Source organism: Poeciliopsis prolifica, unplaced genomic scaffold (assembly GCF_027474105.1).
Source record: "Poeciliopsis prolifica strain line A6 unplaced genomic scaffold, Auburn_PproV2 SCAFFOLD021, whole genome shotgun sequence".
NCBI lineage: Eukaryota > Metazoa > Chordata > Actinopteri > Cyprinodontiformes > Poeciliidae > Poeciliopsis > Poeciliopsis prolifica.
The window spans coordinates 370,763-394,696 of NW_026562396.1; the positions used below are offsets into that span (position 1 = coordinate 370,763).

A 23,934-nucleotide genomic window follows, 5' to 3' on the forward strand; every position below is an offset into this window, starting at 1 on the left:
AGGGACAGCCAGTTTAACTCTACATTAAGAGGATAACTTTTACACTGCTGCTTGTGGTAATGTAATATGAGGGACGCTAGTGGCGTTTTTGTTAGTTTTTTTGTGCTTTGGTTTTATTTTGAAGTGAACGCCTACTGTCAACTTGAAGTACAACTGGGTGTGCTGTGTTCATTTTTCTAAAATAAATCATTAGAATTTTTCTTTTCTTTTTTTTTTTACTGGTTGCAGCTGATATTGAGCAGTCCTGCTATGTTTAGAGCTGGTCTCAGTAAAGCCACCTGTTGATACATGGGGTCCTGGTTTTATTAAAGTGGGGGGAGGAAATCCTCATAAATCTGAAAAATAAACTCTGCGGTGAGACCCTCTTTATTACATATGAAGGACTGCTCTGTCTGATGGGGTTTTTTTTTTCTCCCCACGTTTTAATGAATGATCTAAGGTGATGAAACCAACACACAGCTAAATCTGTCCTGCCTGAACACCTGGCATTAATCACATTTGACTTGCCTGTCAGAGCTTTCCTTTATATTTGCTGACTCAATAAGTTTTAAAAGCCCTAAAAAGTGCTCACGATGACTTGCTCATCTTTTAGCATCGCCTAAAATAGTATGCATAATAACTCATTGCTAAGACATCTTTCACAGAATTTCCGAACAGGTTCACTTGAGGTTTCAAGATGTACTTTTTCAGTTGGAGTCAGCCACAAAAGTGTGTCCTAAAACAACCCAGAAATGGGGAGGAGTTGGTTCTCCTGAAAAGTTTAAAAGTACTTCTTTAAAAAATGGCCTAAAGAGATGAAGTTTCTGTTTTTTGGGGTTTCCCAAACCTTCCTTTTTCACTTTGACAAGTATGGAATGTGAATTGTTTGTCCGCCAGCAGGAGTGAAATTCAGGTTTGGGCGGTTGCTCCAGTTAGACGAAACCAGCTGCATCATGTCGACTGATGATGTCACTGCACTGTACATGATGGCTGGGTCACACCTTCATATAAGACTTACTATTGCACTACCGGTTCTGCTGGTAACCAGTCTCCAACCGCCAACATTTCTACTGGTTTCAATCTCCTTGTGCTTATGGATTTGGTATCTACTTCTTGTGTTTTTGATTGCTGTTGTAACATCATATAGTGTGTCCTGAAAGTCAGGTCGTTCTCGAATTCCTTGAATGCAGTAGTCAGTAATTGCATAACACACTTTGCTTTGTGATAAATACTTCTTATGTTAATAAGAAAACAAACATTTCTTTTGTCATAAGTTGATACAAAAAGAAACCTCACACTTTAAAGACAAAATTTCTCTTCAGGTTTTTGAACAAAGTGTTTCCTGCCTCATGAGTGCTGCTGTTAGATTAATGAGTGCTGTAATTTTGTTCCAGACATAAACAGATCACTTTGTCTGATTCTCAGTGGCCTGAACTAACAGTTGTTGACAGTGGAATAGCTAAAAAAGCAAAACAAAAAAAAACAAAAAAACTTGACATGAAAAGTGAACATACCCAAGTGCTTTTTTTTCATTGATAGATGTATAACTATTAACTTTAATACATTTTTTTATGTTTAACTGATGGGGCTGATTTACATTTTCACATTTTGTGTTAGCCTTTCATCACTACTTTAATTCATCATTACTTTAATTATAAAATATTAGGTAATACTCAGTAGTTTTGCCGCAATTTGGATGTGACAAAACAACTGAACATCAAATCAATAAATAATCAATTACACTGGAGCAGATTGAATATTAACGTTTTTGTCAAACTTGGTAGGCTGCTTGATGGCGGGGCATCTTTTTCACAGTTACTAATAATTTGATGTGTACCTTCTTCATAATGCAATATGTAACTGCATTTTACTAAACTTACTTACTTATAACGTATATGAGCTTCAATTTTCATACTTTATAACAAGTGTTTGCTGCAGCCAGGGCTGCCAGACCTCACAATTGATGGCTGCTATCGATTTCCATCTTCATTCCTCGTCAAAAGGTTTACGATAAAATGACAAGTTACTTTTGCATCCTCGTCTGTTTGTGCAGCTGAACATGCAGCACTCTATAACCATTTATACAGAGAATTCAACTAAATAAAAGATTAATTAGACTGTCAACTCTGTTCACAGGAATTAATGCACATATATGATGTTTTTACGTCCGTCTTTAAAAGAGGGGAACTTTTGCACGCTTGACGTCACGGGCAAAGGGCCAGTGGTGTAGTTGTTGGCTAACGATTTCTGTTGGGTGTTTGGAAAGTAGAGGTATTATTTATTTATTTATTTATTAATCCAATAGGTGGATACTAAGCTATCGTGGATAATAACATTTTCATGCACAGTTTCTCGAAAGTGTCACATAACTCTTCTGATTGATACAAAAATGCATGAAACTGACTTTGGAGCTGTAACTGTGACCATAAATACCTGACATTGTATGCAGTTTTTAAAATCCTGGCGTATTCAGCAAACAATTCTTTGGAGTGTAACATTCTTGACTCCCAACTGATGAGACGCAGCGATGATAAGTCGGTATTTGTTTCCTATAAAGCCATAGCTGATGATAAACTGTAACAGAATGTTACAGTGGAGTGTTAAAGGAGTAACACTTGTACATATTTTGGCCTCATGTCTTGGAAGTCAACACTGTTGCAAAATTCTATCATAAGGTTAGAATGATGTTTTGTAAATGGTTGTGAACGCTTAGCAAAAGTGAATAAAGCATTTTTTCTTACTCTTATTTTTTTTTTTTTACCTTTAATTTTTTTTGTTATGACTTCTGTTAACATAAAAACGAATTATACTCCAACTGGACTGATGGTGATGCAGAGTTCTTAACCAGGCCTCTGAAATAACGTGACTTGTTTTTCAAACCATTCTGCAAGCTTTTAATCTAATGTTTAAAGTAATGTTGGAGTTAAAAACAGGATCACATAGTGAAAGTGTTTGAAGGAAAATCATGCTCAGTGCATCATGAGTCAATTATAGTCCAGAATAACAAACAGCTTTCCCTTCATATTTTGGTGAAATTAAACAAGCATTGCGTTTTCCTAATTTATACAAAGGTGTATGGTTATTTAAATGGAAATCTTTTCTTAAATAGAAGTGCCAGTTATTGTTATATTCTTTTCAGACATTAATTAGACTTTCAGATATCTTTGGGTAAGTAATGTCTCTTTTATGTCATCAGACTAATTGAAAACTCCATTTAGTCTGCATCAATTTTCATTCATTACATGAAGTGTTGTGCCTGCTCTGTTTGACTCGCCTTAAGCCGTTCCTACCTTCCTCTTGTGAATACACACAAAAGTGAAATGTAACTCAGAGTGTCAGCGATCCCTCCGGCCTTTACACCAGTTGTGTTTTGACTGAAACGAGTGCAGGAAGCATTTGCATTCAGGAGGTTGCATTAATTAGAGTTGGAACAGTGAGCCAAGAACAGCCTCTATTTTGCTTTGATGATTACACATCTCCATTTACATCACTGAAGGAGGGAAAGGCAATTAGAGAACCGCGTGCTAGAGAGAAAAAGACTCCTGATGATGTTTTTGTTCTCGGCCCTAAGCGTTCCATTGTCAGCTCCGAGTGATTAACATGGGAGGAAGGCCTGGGACTGAAAATTATTCCTTAAGTTTGTAAGACGCACACCATCTACAGCTTTTGTGCACCCACCATGTTTAACTGTATTTGTGTAAAGCATCTTTAAATGTACAAATTAACTACTGCAGTACATCTGATACAGGTCAGGGAACGTCACATACTGGGCTTTAGAAACTGACAATCTCATATTAACACACCAGAAACATGTACACAACAATACGTAGTCATCCTCACATGAATAAACAAATCTTTGGAAATAGATAGTTGACTTAAAGTTGTCAGAGCGGCTCTGTAGACCAGGTGTGAGCTAGCTCTGAGGTCTGTTAAAGGTTTGCTAGTTACAGAGGATAGCGGCTTCCAGGCCTCTGTGTTCAGATTCGCTTCAGTGTTTTTTTGCTGTATTAAGAGAAGAGCATCACATTTATGTAGCGTATGGACTTGACGTTAACTAGTTGACGTAAGAAGCTTGAAAGCTGGTTTTAAGCAACAAATTCAGCTTCTTAATAAATATCACCTTCCAGTATCGTAAATGTTAAGAGAAACCAGCTGTCCGTGTTTTCACACTGTGAGGGGATTTGGGAGTGTGACCGTTATCAAGGATATCTGACCTGCTTATCCTTGTCATCTCTGGAGGGATATCCGGGCCACATACACACAGCTGGGGGCAGGTTGATAGCAGATAAAGTGAAAAAAGGAGGGGAAAAGAGAAAATGCCTTCTCCTGAGGGAGGTGGGGTTATTGGAGAGGTGAAATGGAGAAAGGAAGGAGTGGGAGGGAGAGATGCTCTGGCTATAATCTGAGTCACATGGCAGTTCTTAAAAAGACTGCTGCTCTTTTCCTATAATCACTGAATTATAGCTCTTGGACCTTCACATTAATATCTGTTTCAGTTGAGGTCAAACTGGACTCTTAAATGGAGGGTGTTTTTGAAGATCAATTTCAGTTTTATGAAGAAGTGTGATGTGCATGTGTTTTAAATGTACATTCAGTGCTCTTTATGTCAGACTTTTCTTATGGTTGATCTTTTGGGGCTAAAAAGCAGGTTTTATCAGCAGAATGAGGTTCATATTCCTCCCATCTTGGTTGTTTTCTGCATATGTTACTAATTTCTTGTATTGCAGACTTCCCTCAAGAAGACCTGCTGTTATTTGGCCTTCATTAGAAGTTTTGCTGGAATAAAATGGTTCCCATCGTCTCTCACTGATCTATAGTCACTTCTTTTGTGAGATTAATGGAAATGTCCCTTTGGTTCACTCAGGGATAGTTTCTTATCATCGTCATGTTGCCAGCACAGCAAAGGACACTGTAAGGCAGGCCTGCCTCCTTAATGGCAGGGCAACGCGAAACAGGTCTCTGCAGGGATTTGTCATTCCTACAACAGGCATAAGGGATTTGACGCAGGGTGTTGTGTGTGTGTGTGTGTGTGTGTGTGTGTGTGTGTGAGAGTGTGTGACAGACAGAGATAGATAGATAGAGGTAGTGGGGAATACAAGGGAGAGTGCATGTGGCAGCCGTGGCTCAGCTGGTTGGGGAAAAGAGAAAGAGACTGGAACAGATTCATCCCAAGGCTTGTTGCCCTACATGGCTGTACACACACACACACACACACCCGCACACACACACACAGTCTGCCATGTGCTCATTTGCCTGTACTCCTCAGTATTGTGAGGGCAGATTTTTTTCAGTCTGGGAAGCAGTGTCCATCTGAAATGGTGTTTGGATTCCCAGCTGAAAAAACTAACTTTCAGGAGTTCATCTTCCAACAATTTTCTAGAAAGAGAGTTTTCCTACATAAAAGGCTTTCTGACTCAAGAAATTAACCATTTCAATAAATACTTTTAATGCTAACGTGTTCACCAATTCCTTTAGAAACTAGCACATAATCACTAAGTCACAGAGATTTAGCTTTTTTATTTTTTTTTTTGTTGACGTTACTGTAAAACATATTACAAAATATGGTATTGAATGTCGAATGCAACTGTCTAAGTTGGGCTTTACAACCTGCAGCACCTCTGGAGCCACATGTGACTTTTTAGCCCTCATACAATAACTCGTTAATAACTTTGGCTAAAAATGACAAAGAACTAGTTAATGTTTTAAACATAATAACATGCAGGGTCGAATAACAAAATGACTCAAACAGTACGAGCAATATTTTTTAAAATTAATTTTTCTTGTCATTCTGTTGGAAAATTGGCGCTTTATTAGGTTTATTTTTTTTTACATCACTATCCTTTTGAAGAAAATGTTTCCATGCTCTGAGCAAAATTCTAGTGTTCTTCACTTTAAAACTTCAAAAATGAATAAAATGGTGATTCGTTAAAAATGAAAAAAAGTCTATAGCTAATATTTATCATATTATTACTATTAATTTTATTCCAATAATCATGTTATATTAGTGACTTTTTGTTAGTCTGGACTAAAGGTAGAAATAGAACCACTTGCAGGTCTCTCTGACATTGTTTACTTTTTTTTTCTCTTATTACCTTTTGCAACTTGTGCTTAAGGTCTGATGGTGAGATATGTGGGACAATTCAAGACACAAGTGTGGAAAACCTATAGTTTCTGCTGTTAGTGAGGTTTTTAAAAAAGGGAGAGTGAGAGTGGACAGGTGCGAAGTGAATTTTGTGATGTCTGCATTTAAACGAGAGTAGCAGAAAATCTGAACTTGCAGAATATCTGTGGAAGTGGGCTCTGCTTTTGTCATTTTGTTCTGGTTGTTCCCACGGTCTGGAGATGACAGTGCATACTGCACAGACATGGTGGCACTGGCTCATACAGACAATGTAATTTGAATAAATACATGTCTCCTCTATACAGTATGGAGTTAAGAGGTACTTAAGGTAAATAATGAGATGATTTTGAACAGATGGATTTTCTTTAAAACCTGTTGAGTCTCATTATCTTGCTGTGGCCTGAAACTGAAAACTGAAACATTTATCAAGTTTTCCAAAGTCATTAACAGGACTTCTTCAGTTATTGAATGCTAAAACGTCTGAATTATTGGATGAGTTAGGATAAGTATTTATCTCAGACTATGGTTTTGCACTCAAGCCTGGGGACAGCGACTCCACTGCCTGCAGCCAATAACATTGTGTGAGACTGCATAAACTTATCAAGCAGACAACATATCTGGCTCCTGACCGTCTGCTTGTTTGACCCAAGCTACTCTGAGCCCTTCCTGCTGTTCCTCATCTGATTCATGTTTGCTTTCACTGTGGACCAGCTTGCAGTGCAACAGAAAGATGGCAGATGCTTCTCGTTGCTGCATTGCTTGGCACTTGCAATTTAGGATTTTTCTACCTCTTTGCTCTCTGGCATATTGGTAATCTATGTCTGCTACGGTATGTGACTGTTTACTTGGAAGCCATCATGCTGGATTTGTGATAACTATGAACCTTATAAACAAAGCTCTGGCTTTATCTTTAGTGTGTCTGCAAAAGCCTTAAAGTCTTAAATTTATGTGTTTAAAATGAAGGCCATAAAATGTGTTAAATTCATTAGAAAATATGTAATTCGGCCTTAAATGCGTTTATTGCAGATCTTAAATGCTGTTGTCAGGACTATTTAATCTCGTATAATCTTTGTAATTTATTTTTCTTGAGGGACTTTTCTGTCAGACAAAAGTGCATCTCTGTTACATTCTGTGACTCGTGGTTGAGGTAGCCGCTAACTAGCTGCTAATAAATCCTTTCTAGCTATCTAGCTTTTTTGCGTTTAGCATTGGTAAGTTTAACTTATCACCAGTTGGCTGAACAACATTCATCTTTGCTCACTTCTGTTACCAGCCAGTGCGATGCGAAAAAGCTTGACACTTTTGTGCATTTCTGCTACAATACAGGTTACAAATTTTATTTCTAACAGTCTTAAGAAGTCTTAAATTTGAGTTGGTGAAATCTGTAGAAATCCCAGTTTCATCAGATAGAAATGCGTTAAGGAAAGAAAGTATCACTTTTTAAAATATTTTGTTGCTTTATAAGTTGCAATCTTATGATGTTGGCTTTATCTGAATTACAAGACAACTACTACGAATTTACTGTAATTCCTTCTGTCTGTTGTTCACGAAGTGCACTGATCGGTGCGGGTTGCATTGTGTTTCTGCATTTGTGTATCTAGTTAAAAATGCATAGGCTCCCCCTCTGTCTCTCATCCTTTAGTATCCTCCAGTGAAATGGGAACGATGTAGTCAGATAAGTGCTGGGAAAATGGACGCTCCTACCACAGTAACTCATTAAATCTCTATAGATTCTGCCCCACAACATGCCTATTGTAACAAAGTCCTCAGAAGGCTTGGGAATGCCATCGAGTGGGCTTGGCCTCATGTTTTATGGCGCCACGTGACTGCAGCTCTCCTGAGTTGTGGCTCAGAGTTGCATAATGCCAGGGATATTGTGAAATTGGAAAGGCGTTGTGTTTTTCTGCCTCAAATATTCCAGTTGTTTGATCTGAGTCAAAGTTATCCTCTTGCAGCATCTAAGTAATCATCTGTAATTTGTGGAGATGTATTGTTGCGCATTAGACTCTTCAAGAGTTAGTTTATTTTTGCTTGTTTCTGCGTACCTATGAGCATCTTATTGACTCCTTTGTTTAATTTTTGAACATTAGGTTTTGTTTGAAATGAATAATTTACAAGTATGAATGATGGCTTGTTTTTTTATGGATGAGTGGTCTAACAAGCTTGTACTTGGAGTAAGTGGCGCTAAAAATAACTAGTAAGAAAAGAAACAATTTATTGAGAGTGTATGCAAGGGAGGAGTATATTTGAATATGAATGAAAAAATATTTGCATTATTTAGACTTTATTAGATCAGTGAAAGGATCATAGCTCACACTCGGAGCAGTGTATCAGCTTTACACTTCATACTTTTATGGCATGTTTGCTTTCATCCCAATTTATGGCTGGACAACAAATCAATAACAATACATAACCAACATTCATGGCATCAACTAACCCACTCACTCTTTGGTTACCTAGAGTGAGTTTCGCAGCAGCAGTTTCAGTTTTTGCCATTGTGCCTCATAAGTTCTTAAAAACAAAATAACGGTGGATTGAAAACTGGATAGACCAGTTTGGCAGTATTTTAGATATATATGTTTTTTTTAAATAATAATTATTAATATTAACAATTCGGGATATCTAGTGATATGAAATGTGTTGCGATAAATTTTTCACCGTCTTCCAGCTCTACTTTAATTAAAACAGGTAAACCCAATTTAGACATGAAGTCTCAATATTTTTTTTTATAAATAGATATAAAAGTCAAGATAAAATGTATTTAACAGTTTTGGAAGACATGTATCTTTGTTCTTTTTTTAAAAATTTTATTGTGTAACCATTTTCTGGTTATAGTTTTAGGTCAAATGTTGTCACAAAACTTCATTTGGCGGATGCTTAATTTGCATTATTTTATTTCAGCTCAGTCCAGATTTTTTGGGGCATTTTTCACAGAACTGCAACTTATGCAAAGGACCAACTCAAACTGACAGCAAACATCCTTCTTTGCCTCCTTGTCAGTGAAGCTAAATACTCTGTTTTTCATGTCATCCAAACACCATCCTGTAAAGCGATGCATTTTCAAAATCCGTCTTCCCCTGGCAAGCTCTCTGTATAATGAAGTGTGCTAAAAAATGCATTTGAAATGTGACACTGGTGCAGTTTTTATTTTTTATTTCTTTTTAGACAATTTACTTCATGTTTTCGCTCTGACTTCAGCCGGAGCTTATCAGTGTAGATGCAACAGAACCTGCTGAATTTACCCTCAAACATGCTTCTTCTATTATACAGTGTAAGCACAACACAGTGTAACCTCTTCATCTTGTCCAAATGTCAGACTTGGTCCTGTTGTCCTTTTGTCCCTTTTCCTACCACAGGAAAGATAATTCAGGTTTCTACAAGATTAATTATTCGTTTCGGAGTTGGAGATGTGGTGTATAGACTTAATAGGGTGATTTACAGTGCTGCAAAAATGTCATCTTACAGATTAGTCTTTGCTTTTGTTGTCACACAACTGAAGCCAGCGCAGACATTTCAGAAAAAGATAACCTTCAAAATTCAATTTTCATATGATTTAATTTAAAAGGAGAAAAAAACTTTCCAAACCAACCTGGCCTGATGTGAAAATGTAAACAACCTAAAGCTTCACTCTATGTTGCAAATATATCATTATTACAATATCAGTGTGTGCACCAATTATTTTGGAACAGACGGTTTGAAGTGCAGTAATTTTTGGTCAGTTTATTCGATGTGTAATAAACATGATTTTTACATGCCAGTGTAATACTCAGCCAGTTGGACTGAGCCTGTTGGTACCAGATACTCGCACTGCCACAAATGTTATTTCCTCAAAATGCTAAAGGTCAGAGTGATGGAAACACAGATGAGAAAGAGAGGAAAGGTGAAAATAGGCATATATGACAACTGTTATCATCATAAACGATCAAATTTCTGTGATTTATCACATTTAAAGTTTAGTTCAATGTCATCTGTCTGACCCAGGCCAAAGTACTGCTGGATCTTTAGGCTCAATAAATTATTTTGAGGACAGATGAGACACAGTCTTTAACATCGAGCAGTCTGGAAATGGTCTGGACAATCAAACATGGTGGCGATAATGTAATGGTCAGGGCAGCTCTCCTGCCTCTGCTTCTGATCAACCATTATTTATGCTCTGGATAAGAAAATACTGCAGAAAGTTAAACAGAAGTTCAAGACCATCACCTCAGACATGACACTTTGTCTTTGCCAGAGCTATAGATGTTTTGGTGTTCAAGATTAGGGTTTAATATATAAATAATATTTTATTTCCAACAGTGACACATGTAGTGGAGCAGTGCATTAAAACATCAAAATTCAGAAAAGAGCAGAAGAAAAGTATGTAGAATAATTTAGGAAGCTTCATAAATATACTATATTTTTGGGGATTGTTAGGTTGGTGGTATTCTTTTTAACCATTTAAAAACAAATCTTATATATTCTAACTTAAAAAAAAAACAACCCATTTGCTTCTTTTTGAAGTTCTCAATTGGTTTTAGAAATCTTGCATAAATGGTGCCTTAAAATCGACTTATCATTTAAAGTCTGTGTTGATACTTACTGTAACTGAATTTAATTTAATTAGTGTTGATTAAATGCCACGATAAGACCCACATGAAGGATTTAGAGCTCAGCGTGGGAGCCACATCATGTGTGGAAAGCTCTGCAGGGTTGTAGATGCAGCACTCATTACTCAGGATTTCATTACGCTGAATGAATGTAACCTTGTCCACGGTGGAGTACAGAACAGAAAGCACAAAAATTACCTTAACTGTTTGTACAAATTTGTGACTAGAAGAGATTCATGTGAAACTTGATCTGACTTATCTTGGTTTATATCTGACTATTAATGTGAGTCCTGAGTGCAGCTTGAAATGTTTGTTCTTAAGTACTTAGCAAATACATCCTGGCAACATACAGTATGCCACAACACTTGTAACCTCCGGTTTCTGTTGATCAGTCCTGGATGGAAAACAAAACCGTAACCATGCAGTGATATCATTGCTGCGCATTGTAAATCCTTTTTCTCCACTGTAATTCAAATCAGTATTTTTTGATTTCAATCAAATGAAAGAATTTCAGTTTTGTTTATCTGAGGCATCGTTCTTATTTTCTGCTCTGAGCTAGTTTTACAGAAGATGTTTAAAAAGAAAAGGGGGGGGGGGGCAAAATGAAATGGAGCAAGGTTTTGACTGAAACTGCATGAAGCGAAGAAAATTGTTAGGAATGAGAAGAGAGCAGAGTGAAAGAGGCGGAGCCTTGTCTTCTTATCTGCACATTCCTGCAGCCTGTGTGTGTGCCCGTGTGTGTGTGTCTGTATGTGAAGGGAGGGGCAGGCAGGGAATGCTGATAGTTGTGTGTTTGTTGATTGGCTGAATCCAGTTCCAGAGCTGGATCTGGTTGTCATTCTCAGTGCACTGGCTCAGAGTTTGTTACAACAGTCACAAAAATAAATCCAGTTCTCTCAGTGTGTGTGTGGGTGTGGGTGTGGGTGTGTGTGTGTGTGTATGCTTGTGCAAAGCTCCAAGATGAAAAAAAGGCTATCACCTACATGTCCTTGCAGAATTTAACACTTTCCCATCACATTTGTACTCTCTCTTATCAAGTAGCCTGCACACATAGTTGTAAATAAGTTAAAGTAGGACAACCAATAAACGTGGCTATGAAACATGTTTACTGGGATCATCTCACAAAACTGTCCCTCTACTCTGCCAAGACATCAAAGATTTGTGGGCTCATTTTGTTATGTAATAGGATCTCATTTAAAAAGGGCAACAGTTCACGAATAGCCAATCCCAGCACTGTTTCTTCTTCTACACACCCAACTAGAAGAATTAAACTACTCTTACTAAGCAAAAACATCTGTTAGCCCACCCTTTTGTGAGAAGAGGTTGAGAAAATCCCAGAAGAAGAACCTGCTTTTCAAGAGGTGTTTGAATTGTGTGAGAAACTCAAATCTCTCAGTCAATCAATAAGAACGATTGTGAAAAAACTAAACAGAAAAATCAAAACCGAAACAGAGGTTACTGTTCCCCTCTGTGACCTCGACACTTCCTGTTTCTCTGGGCACAAAAAAATTAGTGTGGTTGAGCTGAGATGACTTTGCTGCTGGATAAGCCGCCCAGGCAGGGGTAGCTTCGCCTTGCATTGTGTGTGTGTGTGTGTGTGTGTGTGTGTGTGTGTGTGTGTGTGTGTGTGTGTGTGTGCGTGCGTGCGTGCGTGCGTGCGTGCGTGCGTGCGTGCGTGCGTGCGTGTGTGTGTGTGAGTGTGGAGGAGGGGAGCACTTGCTGCTCTATCATCAGTGGAAAAATATCAGCTGACCGAGACCTTAAATAAACATATTACAAGTGGGAATTTACATTTCAGTGGGATGGTAAGCATGTTAAATACTGCTATTTTTAATAATCTGACACGTCAAACTATAAAAATGACAAAACCACAAAATGTATATGCAGAGAAATATGTGATCTTTTACATTGGAAAATGTGCAAACTCAGCATGAAGCCTGTATAAGTAACTGGAGGAGACAATATATTTCTCACCCCAGTGGAAATTAAACTCTTATTGGCAATCCCAAGAATTTGTCTTAAAAACAAAGCCCCTCTTCTAATGGAAAAGACAAGAGAATATGCCAGTGACGCATTTCAAGCATTAGCAGATCGCTACAAAAAATGGCTGGCAGACGACTAAAGCTTATCTTGCCACCACACACAGTGAGCAGGATGATAAGGGTAGAAAAAAAAAATCTCATAGCCACTCTGCTGGTTTACTGCAGCTCAGACAGTCTGGGAATATTTCTCTTTAAAAGAAGCATTTGACAAAACAATTAGATAAGTCCAAGATAGTTTTCTGGCAAAGACACTCCTGGTGAATTTGGCGTGAAACAAATAATAAATAAGGCAAAAGTTTCTTAAAACCCCAGATAATCTGGGATGTTTGTAGGGAGTTTACCTTGAAGTCCTGGGAATCTTTTTAAAGTGCATGGCATGAAAAGGTCTTCGATTTGTTTTTCATAAAAATCTGCAGCTAAGAAAATGAAGCATCATTGAAAAGTTTGACAGGACAATTATCAAAATTAATACTGAACACCGGCATCTCGAGGACTTGATTTGGACACCTCTGATCTGGAGAGATTGTTCAGAGATCAATACTCAGGATCTGTTCCAGCCGTCCGTCTGACAGGCCCGACGGCTACAGTGGACCTTAGAGGAAAGCATCACTCAGATTAATCCATAACCCCCAGATTATATTTTGTTTTTTTTTTTTTGTTTTTTTTTTCCATCCTCACCATTCTAGTAGCGAGTGTCAGATCATTTTCAGTCAGAGGTGTGCTTGTCAGAGCGTGTGAACGCTGTGTGTTTTACTGTGGGGAGTCCTGGTGGAGTCCTCCACTGAGCTGTGGGACAGAGCAGTGCTGCTCTTTGAAACTAATTAACTCAAGCACATTTGAGCACGTCAGCACAACAGTACATCACTGCTGTCTGAGGCTCTGCATCATCATCGTCGTCGTCTTTGTCGTCATTTGCCTATTGGCTGTTTGCCTGCTGCTGTTTGTGTGTGTGTGTTTGCGCGCAGACTAGCATCTCTCTCTTTTCTCCCATCGCACAAGCAACCTGCCCTAAAAAATGGTTACTGCTGAGTTGATCTGTTTAACACTTGAGGTGACACAGCTATTTTGTGGACGTTGTTATTACGGTATGCTGCATTGCTCTGCAGTATTATCTGAAAGACGGAATGTAAAAGCTTACATTAGTGGCTTAACGTGGCATGTGTTCGCTGCTGAGTGCTTGCCCTCCAGGAAGAGCATGTGTGTGTCCCTAATTATATGTTTGAGTATGCTGCTCCTTCTTCCTTTGAGTCCAGTAAAAGTGGAGATTTAGTGTCCATGGAGCCAATAGTTATTCCTTCTCATGTCTCTCCTGTGTATTTAAATAAATGCAGTGTTGGTGCTCTTGTTTTCTGCAATGACCATTCGCTATCTAAGAATGACCCAACGTGAGATATCGGGCCTCTTTTTAGGTTGCAGGTCACAAGCCGAGGTTAACTGAATTGGGAGAAGTTTCCAATGGTTTGGCGCACAATTTCTCTGAAAACAGGCACTCTTTCCTGCAAACAGGAAGCGGAGTGTTTTCCTGTGTGTGCTGTGACTGCTCTTGCTCACATCCTGCCTCTGGCTATCAGAGAAATCCAGACACATTGACCCATGGCTTTGTCAGGATTTTGCCTTGCACTTGTCACCAAGACATCACTCTGTGTAGCCTGTTGCACTGTATTTATCTCCACACACTTCTAAATATAACTTTATGGGGATACTTGAACAAATTGCTCTGACTCCCTCAATTGATGTCAAGAAGCACAAGTGCTGAGCTCTTCACTTTTTTTTTCCTCTCAACCTCACCCCACATATCCATCCCTTGTGTTTGTATCAAAAAGAGGTTTTTGGATTGAGTTTTTGATACACCCACAGCATGAAACATTCCTGTGGTTCCAATAAAGGGAAGGTAAAAGAATGGAGGCGGTGAGTAATGAGTCAGTGTACAACAGCTGCCTTGGTGAGGCACTGACACAGAGCTTGTTTTTAACTTTTCCTGAACTCCCTGGAGCTTGTGTTTTTCCTCATAGGATGACCTCATTGTCACCTGTTGCTGCAGGGACCATTTAAAAAAAATCCTGGTTAGTTTATAACAGGAAAAGGAGACTAAATTTAGTTTCGGGATGTAATTGACACCTTATGCCCTGACATGGTGTACAATGGAAATTATCATGTTGGTGTTGTACGAATAAATTTGGTATAAAGTTCACACCTTCATATCATAAAAAGTTACATATATTTTTGAAATCATCTAAAGTGGAGATGCACCAGTCAGCTATAGATTTGGCCAATTTTCATCTGATTGGGTCTGATCTGTAATCCTGACTAGAACATAATTCATTAAATCAGCCAAAACTAAGAACTTCTTCTATTTTCTGTCTGCAAACCAATTACCTACTTTGATTTATTTTTTTTAGCTCAAAGGTGTATTTGCTTTGATGCATATTTAGAGATAATGTTGTTAAAGCTTTAATACTTTAATGCCCTTTGCTACCTCTTCCAAGGACATGGAGAACATTTTTCCATCTTTCATAGAGAGAACAACATCTGAAAATGCTTCTCAAAGCTGAAAGATGGCCAGAAATCTATGTTGGCCACAAAAAGACTAAACAAATAGGTAACAGTAACATATTTTGCGGAATGATAAATTGTGCTTGTAATTATAGTGATTCATTTTCATGTAACATATTGATAATGGCATAATATGCAAGTTTGTTCTCTGAAAGACCAATGAACTTTGATTTTGTAAAGAACACTGGAACCAAAAATAAATCAATAAACAAAGCGGAAATAAAAAGCACATACCAAAAACATAAATAAAATGCATTATGATATCTTTGAAAACAAAGTTGACCTTCAGAATCATCAGAAGAGAAATTATTGAGGTCATTTTAATTTATTATATAATTAACTAAATAGTTCATTAATTGCTTACTGTGCAAAGTGCGATCTGAAGGGCTGCATGTCCTGAGTCCATTAATTATGCAGCAGACAATTATTGTCCATTTCATCATTAACTTCTACCTACTCGGTTCATAGCTATGCCCAGAAGAGCCAGATTACTCTCTTGTCTTTGAAGAGCTGGAGTGTGCTGTTATCATCTCTGCTGGTCTCTGTGTTTTGATGGGGAAGGCAGAGCTGTAGCTTGCACAAAGAGGCCCTGTAGAGTTAGATTATGGCTGGTTTCTGTGTTTGTGGGTGTTTGTGTGTGCGCGTGCGTGTGTGTGTGTGTGTGTGTGTGTGTGTGTGTGTGTGTGTGTGTGTGTGTGTGTGTGTGTGTGTGTGTGTGTGTGTGTGTGTTGCACAGACAAATGCATATGTGTGTGATTTGGTGGTTGCCCTTTGTTTCCCTGCCCTGGGCCTTGCTGGCTAGTGCTCAAGCCTGACTAATATGCATGTATAAATACACTATGCTGCCGTCAGTTCGCGCAACATCAAGCTTACCATTGTTTCACACAACTCTGTGACTTCAGAGATAAACCTCATTCTTTGTTGAAGTCACTGTTTTTGCTATTGCTATGATGCAGAAAATGTGAGGCCCTTGTGTTTTAGTTTGTTTGCCCCGCCCCAAAATTCAAAGGTCTTTTTATATTCTTGTAGTAGAGTATGTTAGGTCTTCAATTCACAAAATATAGTATTTTGTGATTAAGTAGTTGCTTCAAAAGGCTTCATGCTTGGTGAATAAGTTGGACGATTAAACAAGTGTAAACCCACTGAGTGACTTTAAAACAATTTTAAATATTGGCTATATCTGATTGACATGTAGTTGGATATATTCACCTTTGGCCTTTCATCCACACAAAAACACTGTTTAGTTTCACTAAAAATTATAATTTATAATGACTCCAAACACCGTGGAGATTTAAGAAAACTCTGAATTTGTGTTGGTGTGTGCACCTGGGAAAATGGACATTTTGGGTGCTCTGTAAAAGTTGTTCAACATATAATCCCTAACAGAAAGTTGTGGTTGTTTTGAAGCACTCAAATTGTCTGACATAGGCTTTAGTTTTGCACGACACTGCTCTCTATGTGTGTGGTATGTTTAAAGCAACACTCAGAGGTGGATTTGTGTGGGATGGTGTGGGTGAAAACTTCTTTGAAACTTATCCTGGGTCCAATATTTTTTCAAATGATGTGGCCTGACTATGTGATAAATTGACATTGACTGGAAATGCCTCCTTACCCTTTCAAACATATTAACTCCTTTATGACTCAAACTTCATATTGTATCCCCTCCCTCACATGGTTTATGATTATTGTGTCGAAGTCTCAATTTGTACAATCTTACTGACTAATTGGCAGTGAACATTTTGTATCTTTTCTAAAAGAATAACGGATATTATCTATGACAGGGAGAGAGAATAAACTAACAGGTACTGAGAAGGTGTATTGCCTTCTCAGTTTTGGAGACATGTAGCTCGTCATTGGCTACTTTATGTTAGAAAATAAAATAGAACCCACTGAACCCACAGTTCAGTCCAAGGGACAAGACCACCTGCAGGTCATATGAGCCCGACACGCTGTTGTTTCTCATGGCGTACCCCCTTACTGTCTGCTTGGGCTAGTGGATGAGTGAATGGGTGAACGGATGGATGAGTATATCACAAAACACTTCAGAGGAATGGATGCGTTGAGGAATGCCGTGGTTAAATGGGTCAGGTCCCCTGACACAATGGTGGCTTTACTGTGTGATACGTCGGGGACAGATGGGAGGGTAGAAAGGGGGCACACCCATGGTCTCCTTGCCAATTATGGACATAAATAACTTCCTCGTAGAGCTGCCATGAAAATTAGGGTCAAAGGGCTAACTCTGTGTTCAAATAGCTTAGGTGGACTGATTTATTTTGGTGAGTAGAAGTGGGAAAAAAACATACATTGATAGCTTAGTTTAGTATGAAAGATTACCACTATGCTTGATATTTTCAACTAAATAAGATGACTATGACTAATGTATTCACACCGGCATAGATCAAGTTTCAACTTTCTAGGTATTCCTAAATATTTTCCACACTTTGTCATGTCGGATTCTCTGTTTTTATGTTTGTTGTCTCTTTCCTTACAAAGCTCCTGTATTAAATGTCTCGACCTGTCAGCAAACACCAGACACTCTTATCAGGTGTCTCTCAATCCTCACCGCAGATGGCTGTTGTGCAGCGCGAATCTCCAGTAAACTGTATATTTAGAATCAGGGAAGGTGATGACACTTATGACCACAGTGATGTTGAAGATGACGGGTGAGAAGGTTTAAAGATTAGGTGTTGATTAGAGGGTGAGGTGGCAAGATTATCACGATGACAGGGTGGACACACGACATGTTATTTTAAATGGCCAAAAGCAGCGGTAAATTAGTACCCTTTCCATGTGCGCTAGTGTTCGTCTTGAACTCTGCCACAGACGATTCTACCTACACTCCCTGCAGGCAGTCAACACTTGCTTAATCAGCAGGAGAGAAGTTGAGTGAAGCTGTAATTTAAAGAACGATGCAGTATGCACCCTGGATGTTTCTGCTGCTTGATCAAAGTGTTTTTGACCTGCTAGAAATACAGTCTGATGACCTCTAACATTTATGTTAGAACCAACATTAAAAACTGAAATTGAAATCTGCCAGTTTTCCTTTGATTGACAGATCAAACACTTTATATCCATTTTACCCCTTTTTCATTTAATGCAAAACACCATTTCAGGTTTTTGCATACATATCTAAAAACCAAAGGCTCTGTAAGGATATGTTCACACCAGCGTTGTTCACTTTAATTGAACAGTTCACTGTAATTGAAATTCCAGTTTGTTCTGGGAGATGTGAATGTGTAATCAAGCTCTGATGCAGACCAAAAAAGCGAACTCTGGTCAATCTGAAAAGCTAGGTCTTGGTTCGGTTGAAGTGAGCTCATTTGCACCGTTTCAAATCCAAATGGGAACACCAAATGGCATTGTGCTTTTGGAGACTGCTCCAAAAGCAGGAAGCAAACAACTGCATAGGGCATCCTGGGTAAACAATACTAAAATATATGCGTGAGTCTAATGCTAATGGGAGAAGTGGCTCATGTTCTTTTGCCAAAGACAAAAGAGAATTCCTAGAATATCTGATACCACTTCATTTTTGTTTACATTGTGTGAAGAGGAAAGAGGTTTTTGTGTTTTTTCCTTCGATAGTTCTTGTTGCAGCGCCACCACAGGCGAGGAGGAGAACAGGTTTTCCCAAGGGTTTGATTGACACGGCTGCATGAAAACTCTCCACACCTGTTGGAAAAAGCAACAAATATTGCAATGTTGATCCCGAATTGAGCCAAGTCAAATGTGAAAACATCCTTCATTGTGATTAATTTTATGAAATAAAGAGTAGTTTTTTATGTCTGTATTCCGATGACAATCCATCCTAGGGAAAATTGTCTGATGACAATCTTTGGCTTATTTAGTTTCAATGACTTGATAAAAAAAAATTGATCATATAAAAAAATTACGTTGCCCATGTTTTTACAAAAAGAAGTCCCTAGGAAAAATACTGGTCAAAATTGAAATTGGCAGGTTAGATCTGCAAGGAAAAACACAACTGGTCGGTCTCTGCTTAAATTTTTTTGTTGAATTATAAACTTTTCATGTATGTGTTGAAAGCTCCTTGTGTTTTTAAGAAGTAAAAAGAGAGGCTTGTTGCTGGATCCCTGTTCAGGAAAAACTGATCGGCGTGGCAGCCTAGAAGAGCAGATAACTATCTCAGTTGCTTCAGTTTTCCCATATTACCTTGCCAGGAATAATACTGCCGTGTTAATTCACTCTGGGATCCCAGTCAACATCTGACAGGTCTCTAACCGGGCTGCTGTCACTCATAATGTCTTCAGGCTTTGCTACATAAGCGTTAAATGAATGAAGAGACATGACATATTACCTTGTTGTGCTGTCGTTACATCTAGTTCACAGCTACATCAGGTTCATGGGATTCTATAAATAAACTACAAATATAAGTAACTGTGTTTGGACTAATTATGTTAAAAATAAAGCTGTGGTTACACTAAGTACTTTGATTATATTTAAATGTTTTTAGTGTCCAGCACACTTGAGTGCGCTGGACAGAAAAAAAAAAAAACATAAATATGAGTTATATGTGGGTGTACTGAATTAGCTTGCCTTATACTGATCCTTTTTCTCCTCTGTCTTGTCCTGCAGAGTGCAGCAATGGAAGAAACAATAATATGGGAACAGCACACAGTGACTCTTCACAGGGTAAGTGTTCACAACTTTCTAATCCACTCCTCTCTATTGTCTTCTCTCTCCCAGTCTTCAGCTCTTCCCTTTTTTCCTCGCGGCTCCTTTTCTGTCGTCCTCTGTCCATCCGCGTCCCTTCTCGCCTGCGGGCAGAGACATTCAGCTTCAGGAGCAGGATGTGCGCTGATAAAACAATAGTCAGGGAATCCAGATGGCAGGAAACAAGGCTAAGGAAGACAAAAACCAGCATCCTTTTCCTTACTCATTTCACTTCCTTCCTGGCAGCTCACTTTTCTCCTTCACGAAGCTCCAGACAAAAAAGAGTGTTACTTTGATTAGTTTACTTTTTGTGCCATGTTTGTGATAGATTGTATTGCCTTGCATTCTTTCCTGATTGCAGGGTGTGATCAGCATCTTCAGTCAAGCAATTAATCTTCAAAAACCCGTCGTATGATATTCCGGATTTCTGCCTGTGCTCAGCATTAAGACAGTAAATCCAGCTTGGGCGAAGCTGCTGTATCATGGGATTGAAGCAGAGCACCTGTCTAGACTGGCCTTGCTTGCAGTAATCTAATTAGTTGCGGCTTTATTGAGGCTGAAGGAGCGGCCCAGTGTGACCTGCGATTCTCAGCCTCGTCGCTCTCCTACATTGTGGATGTGAGATTTGGCCCTTGCTGCACACGGCTTGCTCTCTTGGCTGTGCTTGCAACAACAAAGAATTTTGTTTGCAGTGAGCTTTGTTGTTCTGAGTTAGCTAATGTTGTACATTCCTCCTTTATCACATTGAAGGGTGAGAACATCTTTCTGCATTAGCGCTACACAGTGTTATGAAAACATTAATTTGTGATTTTTATTGTACAACATTGTAAGAAACATTTATGGGCGTGACACACATTTCACCTTGCAATATTAAACACTTTGGCGATTTTCTCAATTTTGCAGCTCTAGTCTGAAATGCAATACATTTTGCAACATCCATCAGTCTTGTTGTGTGTGTTTCCATGCCAACAGGCACCTGGATTTGGGTTTGGGATTGCCATCTCCGGTGGACGAGACAACCCTCACTTCCAGAGTGGAGAGACGTCCATCGTTATATCCGATGTGCTGAAAGGAGGACCTGCAGAGGGTCTGCTACAGTAAGTGGTGGACGATTTCGTCTAGGGATGCACTGATATGAAAATTTGGGGAAATATCGATATACAAGGCTTGAGGACTCAAACACCTGTTATTTTATTCATTTTAGAGAAAACGATCGAGTTGTGATGGTCAACGGCGTCTCCATGGATAACGTAGAGCATGCGTATGCTGTTCAGCAGCTGCGCAAGAGTGGCAAAAACGCAAAGATTGTAAGTTCAGTAAATCTTGTAAATGAGCCATCTACTGTCACTAAATGTGTTTTGCATTATTAGTTGTGTCTGACCTGTCCCACATATGAGGGAAAATGTATTATCTATCACCATTAACAATCAAAACTCCTTTTATTTTACTTTTCAAGACTATTCGTCGGAAAAGAAAAGTACAAATCCCAGTTTCCAAGCCCGGCGATAGGGAGACAATGTCCGAGCACGAGGAAGAGTACAGCGATGAGGAAGACGGTTACGATCGCCAGGGCGATCATAACCGCCAAAGTGCCTACGGGGGCACAAGCGGAGGCGCTGGCAGACGTCACGACCGGGAGCGGAGCAACAGCGGGAGGCGGGATCACAGTACGTCACGGGAGAGAAGCATCTCACCGCGATCTGATCACCGATCACATTCCTCATCTGCTCCTCCTAAGCCCTCCAAGGTCACCCTAGTCAAGTCCCGCAAAAATGAAGGTGAGATTGTTTTTTTTTTCTCTTGGGGTGTTTAAACATTTAACACTGCTGATTAACTTTAGCACATCTTTATCAGGGTCGCCAGTAAGTGAGGAGGATGTTGAATTCTGCAATCTTAATTCCTGTCTGGTGTTTAAAAGGCTTCAATAAAAACAAGTTCATCTTGATCACTAAAAACAACTTTTTGAATTGTAGTTTATTACATCATTTATTATAAGAGCTTGAAAAGCATGAAGGCTTATCTGCATTTTTATTCTCTCGGTGAGAATCAGTTTGCTTTGTGGGAGCACGTTTGCATATGTGTGGAAATTAACATCAGAGCTTCAGCCTCTGACTAGTTTGTGAATTCGAGTTTCACAAAATTGAAGTGATTGTTTCAGATTGTAAATAAGCTGTTACTCTAAACCTGTTATGATTGTCACCTTTGAAAACAGAATATGGCCTACGGCTGGCCAGCCACATCTTCGTGAAAGACATTTCTCCAGAGAGCCTTGCTGCCAGAGATGGAAACATCCGGGAGGGAGATGTTGTGCTAAAGGTGAGTCTCCACAGGAATTGGCCAAATTGTGGCAGAGCAAAACAGCATATTATAAGGTCTCTTTTGTTCCTTTTTTAAAAAACATATTTTATCCTTTTGTTTTGACTGGCTACACATGGCTTGCACTGTGGGTTGAACTGTTGCCCAGTTTATATTAAAGTAAACCAGATGTTCATGTTGTTTTTCTTCTTCTGCCTTTTCTGTAAGTGTATAATTTACCTTTCAACCTACAAAAAAAAATCACAGAAAATGCAGTTAAAAGGTAAAATCTGTAGAGAAGAATTTAGGCATGAGATGGTTATTAAAGCATATTTTCTCCTTTCATCAGTAGAGCAGCCAGACTGCTGTGTGAGGAACACTGTGGACTCTGCAGTGTGTCTGTTTAGTTTCTTGTGTTGAAACTGGTCCTCTTCTCTGGCAGATCAATGGCACCGTTACAGAGAACCTCTCGCTGATAGATGCCAAGAAGCTGATCGAGAGGTCAAAGGGCAAGCTGAAGATGGTGGTGCAGAGAGATGAAAGAGCCACGCTGCTCAACATTCCCGACCTTGACGATAGCATCCCGTCAGCCAATAACTCAGACAGAGATGGTGAGACAACAGCCATATAGCACCGCCTCGTTAGACGCAGCTGGTGAAGGGTTTTATGACCTTTACTAGCAGTTCCACAAGATCAAACATTTGAAGCACTGTGTAAAATAAGTGAAATGTTTGTTTGCTTAAAACTAATATATAATCCATCCTGCATGGAAAGACATTTCAGAGATCCATTCGCTGACATCTGACCATTCCAACCGATCCCATGGGATAAGTCAATCACACTCACCTGACAGGCCGGAGACCGCAGACCTCACCCGTCAATCCCCTCGGCAGATAAGCAACGGCAGGTAAGCGGTTCACACACATACCTGGAGACATGGTGAAGGGATGCTGCAGACACGTGTGCATGCGTGCGTTCACACCTAATCAATACATCATGTCCACACCCACAGGTGAGGGGGTGCTGAGTAAGCACCTTGCAGCTCTAATTCATTAATCAATATGTTGAGACATAACATGCATAAACCATCGCACTCCCCGTGGAGCCATCAGTGGCTTCCAGTAACGCCTTTCTGAGGGACAGAAGAGAGCAGAAATCAGTCCAGCTGCTGTTGGGCTGCAGGCTTGTGTGCTAAAATTCCTCAGCTTAGTGCTTTCACTGTTTCTGCGCTTATTTCCAGTGATTATCATTTTTGATATGTGTCTGTCCTGTTTCTTTCTGCATACTCGGACTTTCTCTTGAGTTCTTTTTTTGGAGCGTGGGGGCAGTTAAACCCCTGAAGCACAGACCGCAGAATATAGTTGGTAGGAAACTGTTTCGAAATGCAGTCTAGATGTACCACCTAGGTGTGGAACAGGTTTATATTTATCGGCCTGATAAATGATGATGTGGGAATGTAGCAGACCCATGCTCATTATGTCATCTGTTGCTATCAGGAAATATGGGATGTTACTGATTTCTGATTTCTATGAAGTGTACAAACATTTTTACTTTGGCTGTCATGCAGGAAAGGTTCTGAGTCGGGTGTTGAGCCTCTATAAGTGGAGCATCAATACGCCATGTGTTTTTGGTTGTCGTTTCTTTTTTTAAACTTTAACCTATATGCAAATCTTACATGCAAAAAGCTATT

The 23,934-nt window shown here is 39.2% G+C and overlaps 1 protein-coding gene across 10 annotated transcripts in view; it reads left to right on the plus strand.

The window, feature by feature from the left end:
- tjp1a (tight junction protein 1a) overlaps positions 1-23,934 on the plus strand; it is a 97,057-nt gene that overhangs the window by 49,326 nt on the left and 23,797 nt on the right. For all 10 annotated transcript variants that reach the window (XM_055044722.1, XM_055044716.1, XM_055044723.1 and 7 more), the window contains exons 3-9: positions 19,872-19,928; positions 20,922-21,046; positions 21,154-21,256; positions 21,406-21,727; positions 22,162-22,265; positions 22,687-22,855; positions 23,019-23,151. In XM_055044722.1, coding sequence (XP_054900697.1) covers positions 19,872-19,928; positions 20,922-21,046; positions 21,154-21,256; positions 21,406-21,727; positions 22,162-22,265; positions 22,687-22,855; positions 23,019-23,151 — 1,013 coding nt within the window. The remainder of the gene's footprint in view (positions 1-19,871; positions 19,929-20,921; positions 21,047-21,153; positions 21,257-21,405; positions 21,728-22,161; positions 22,266-22,686; positions 22,856-23,018; positions 23,152-23,934) is intronic.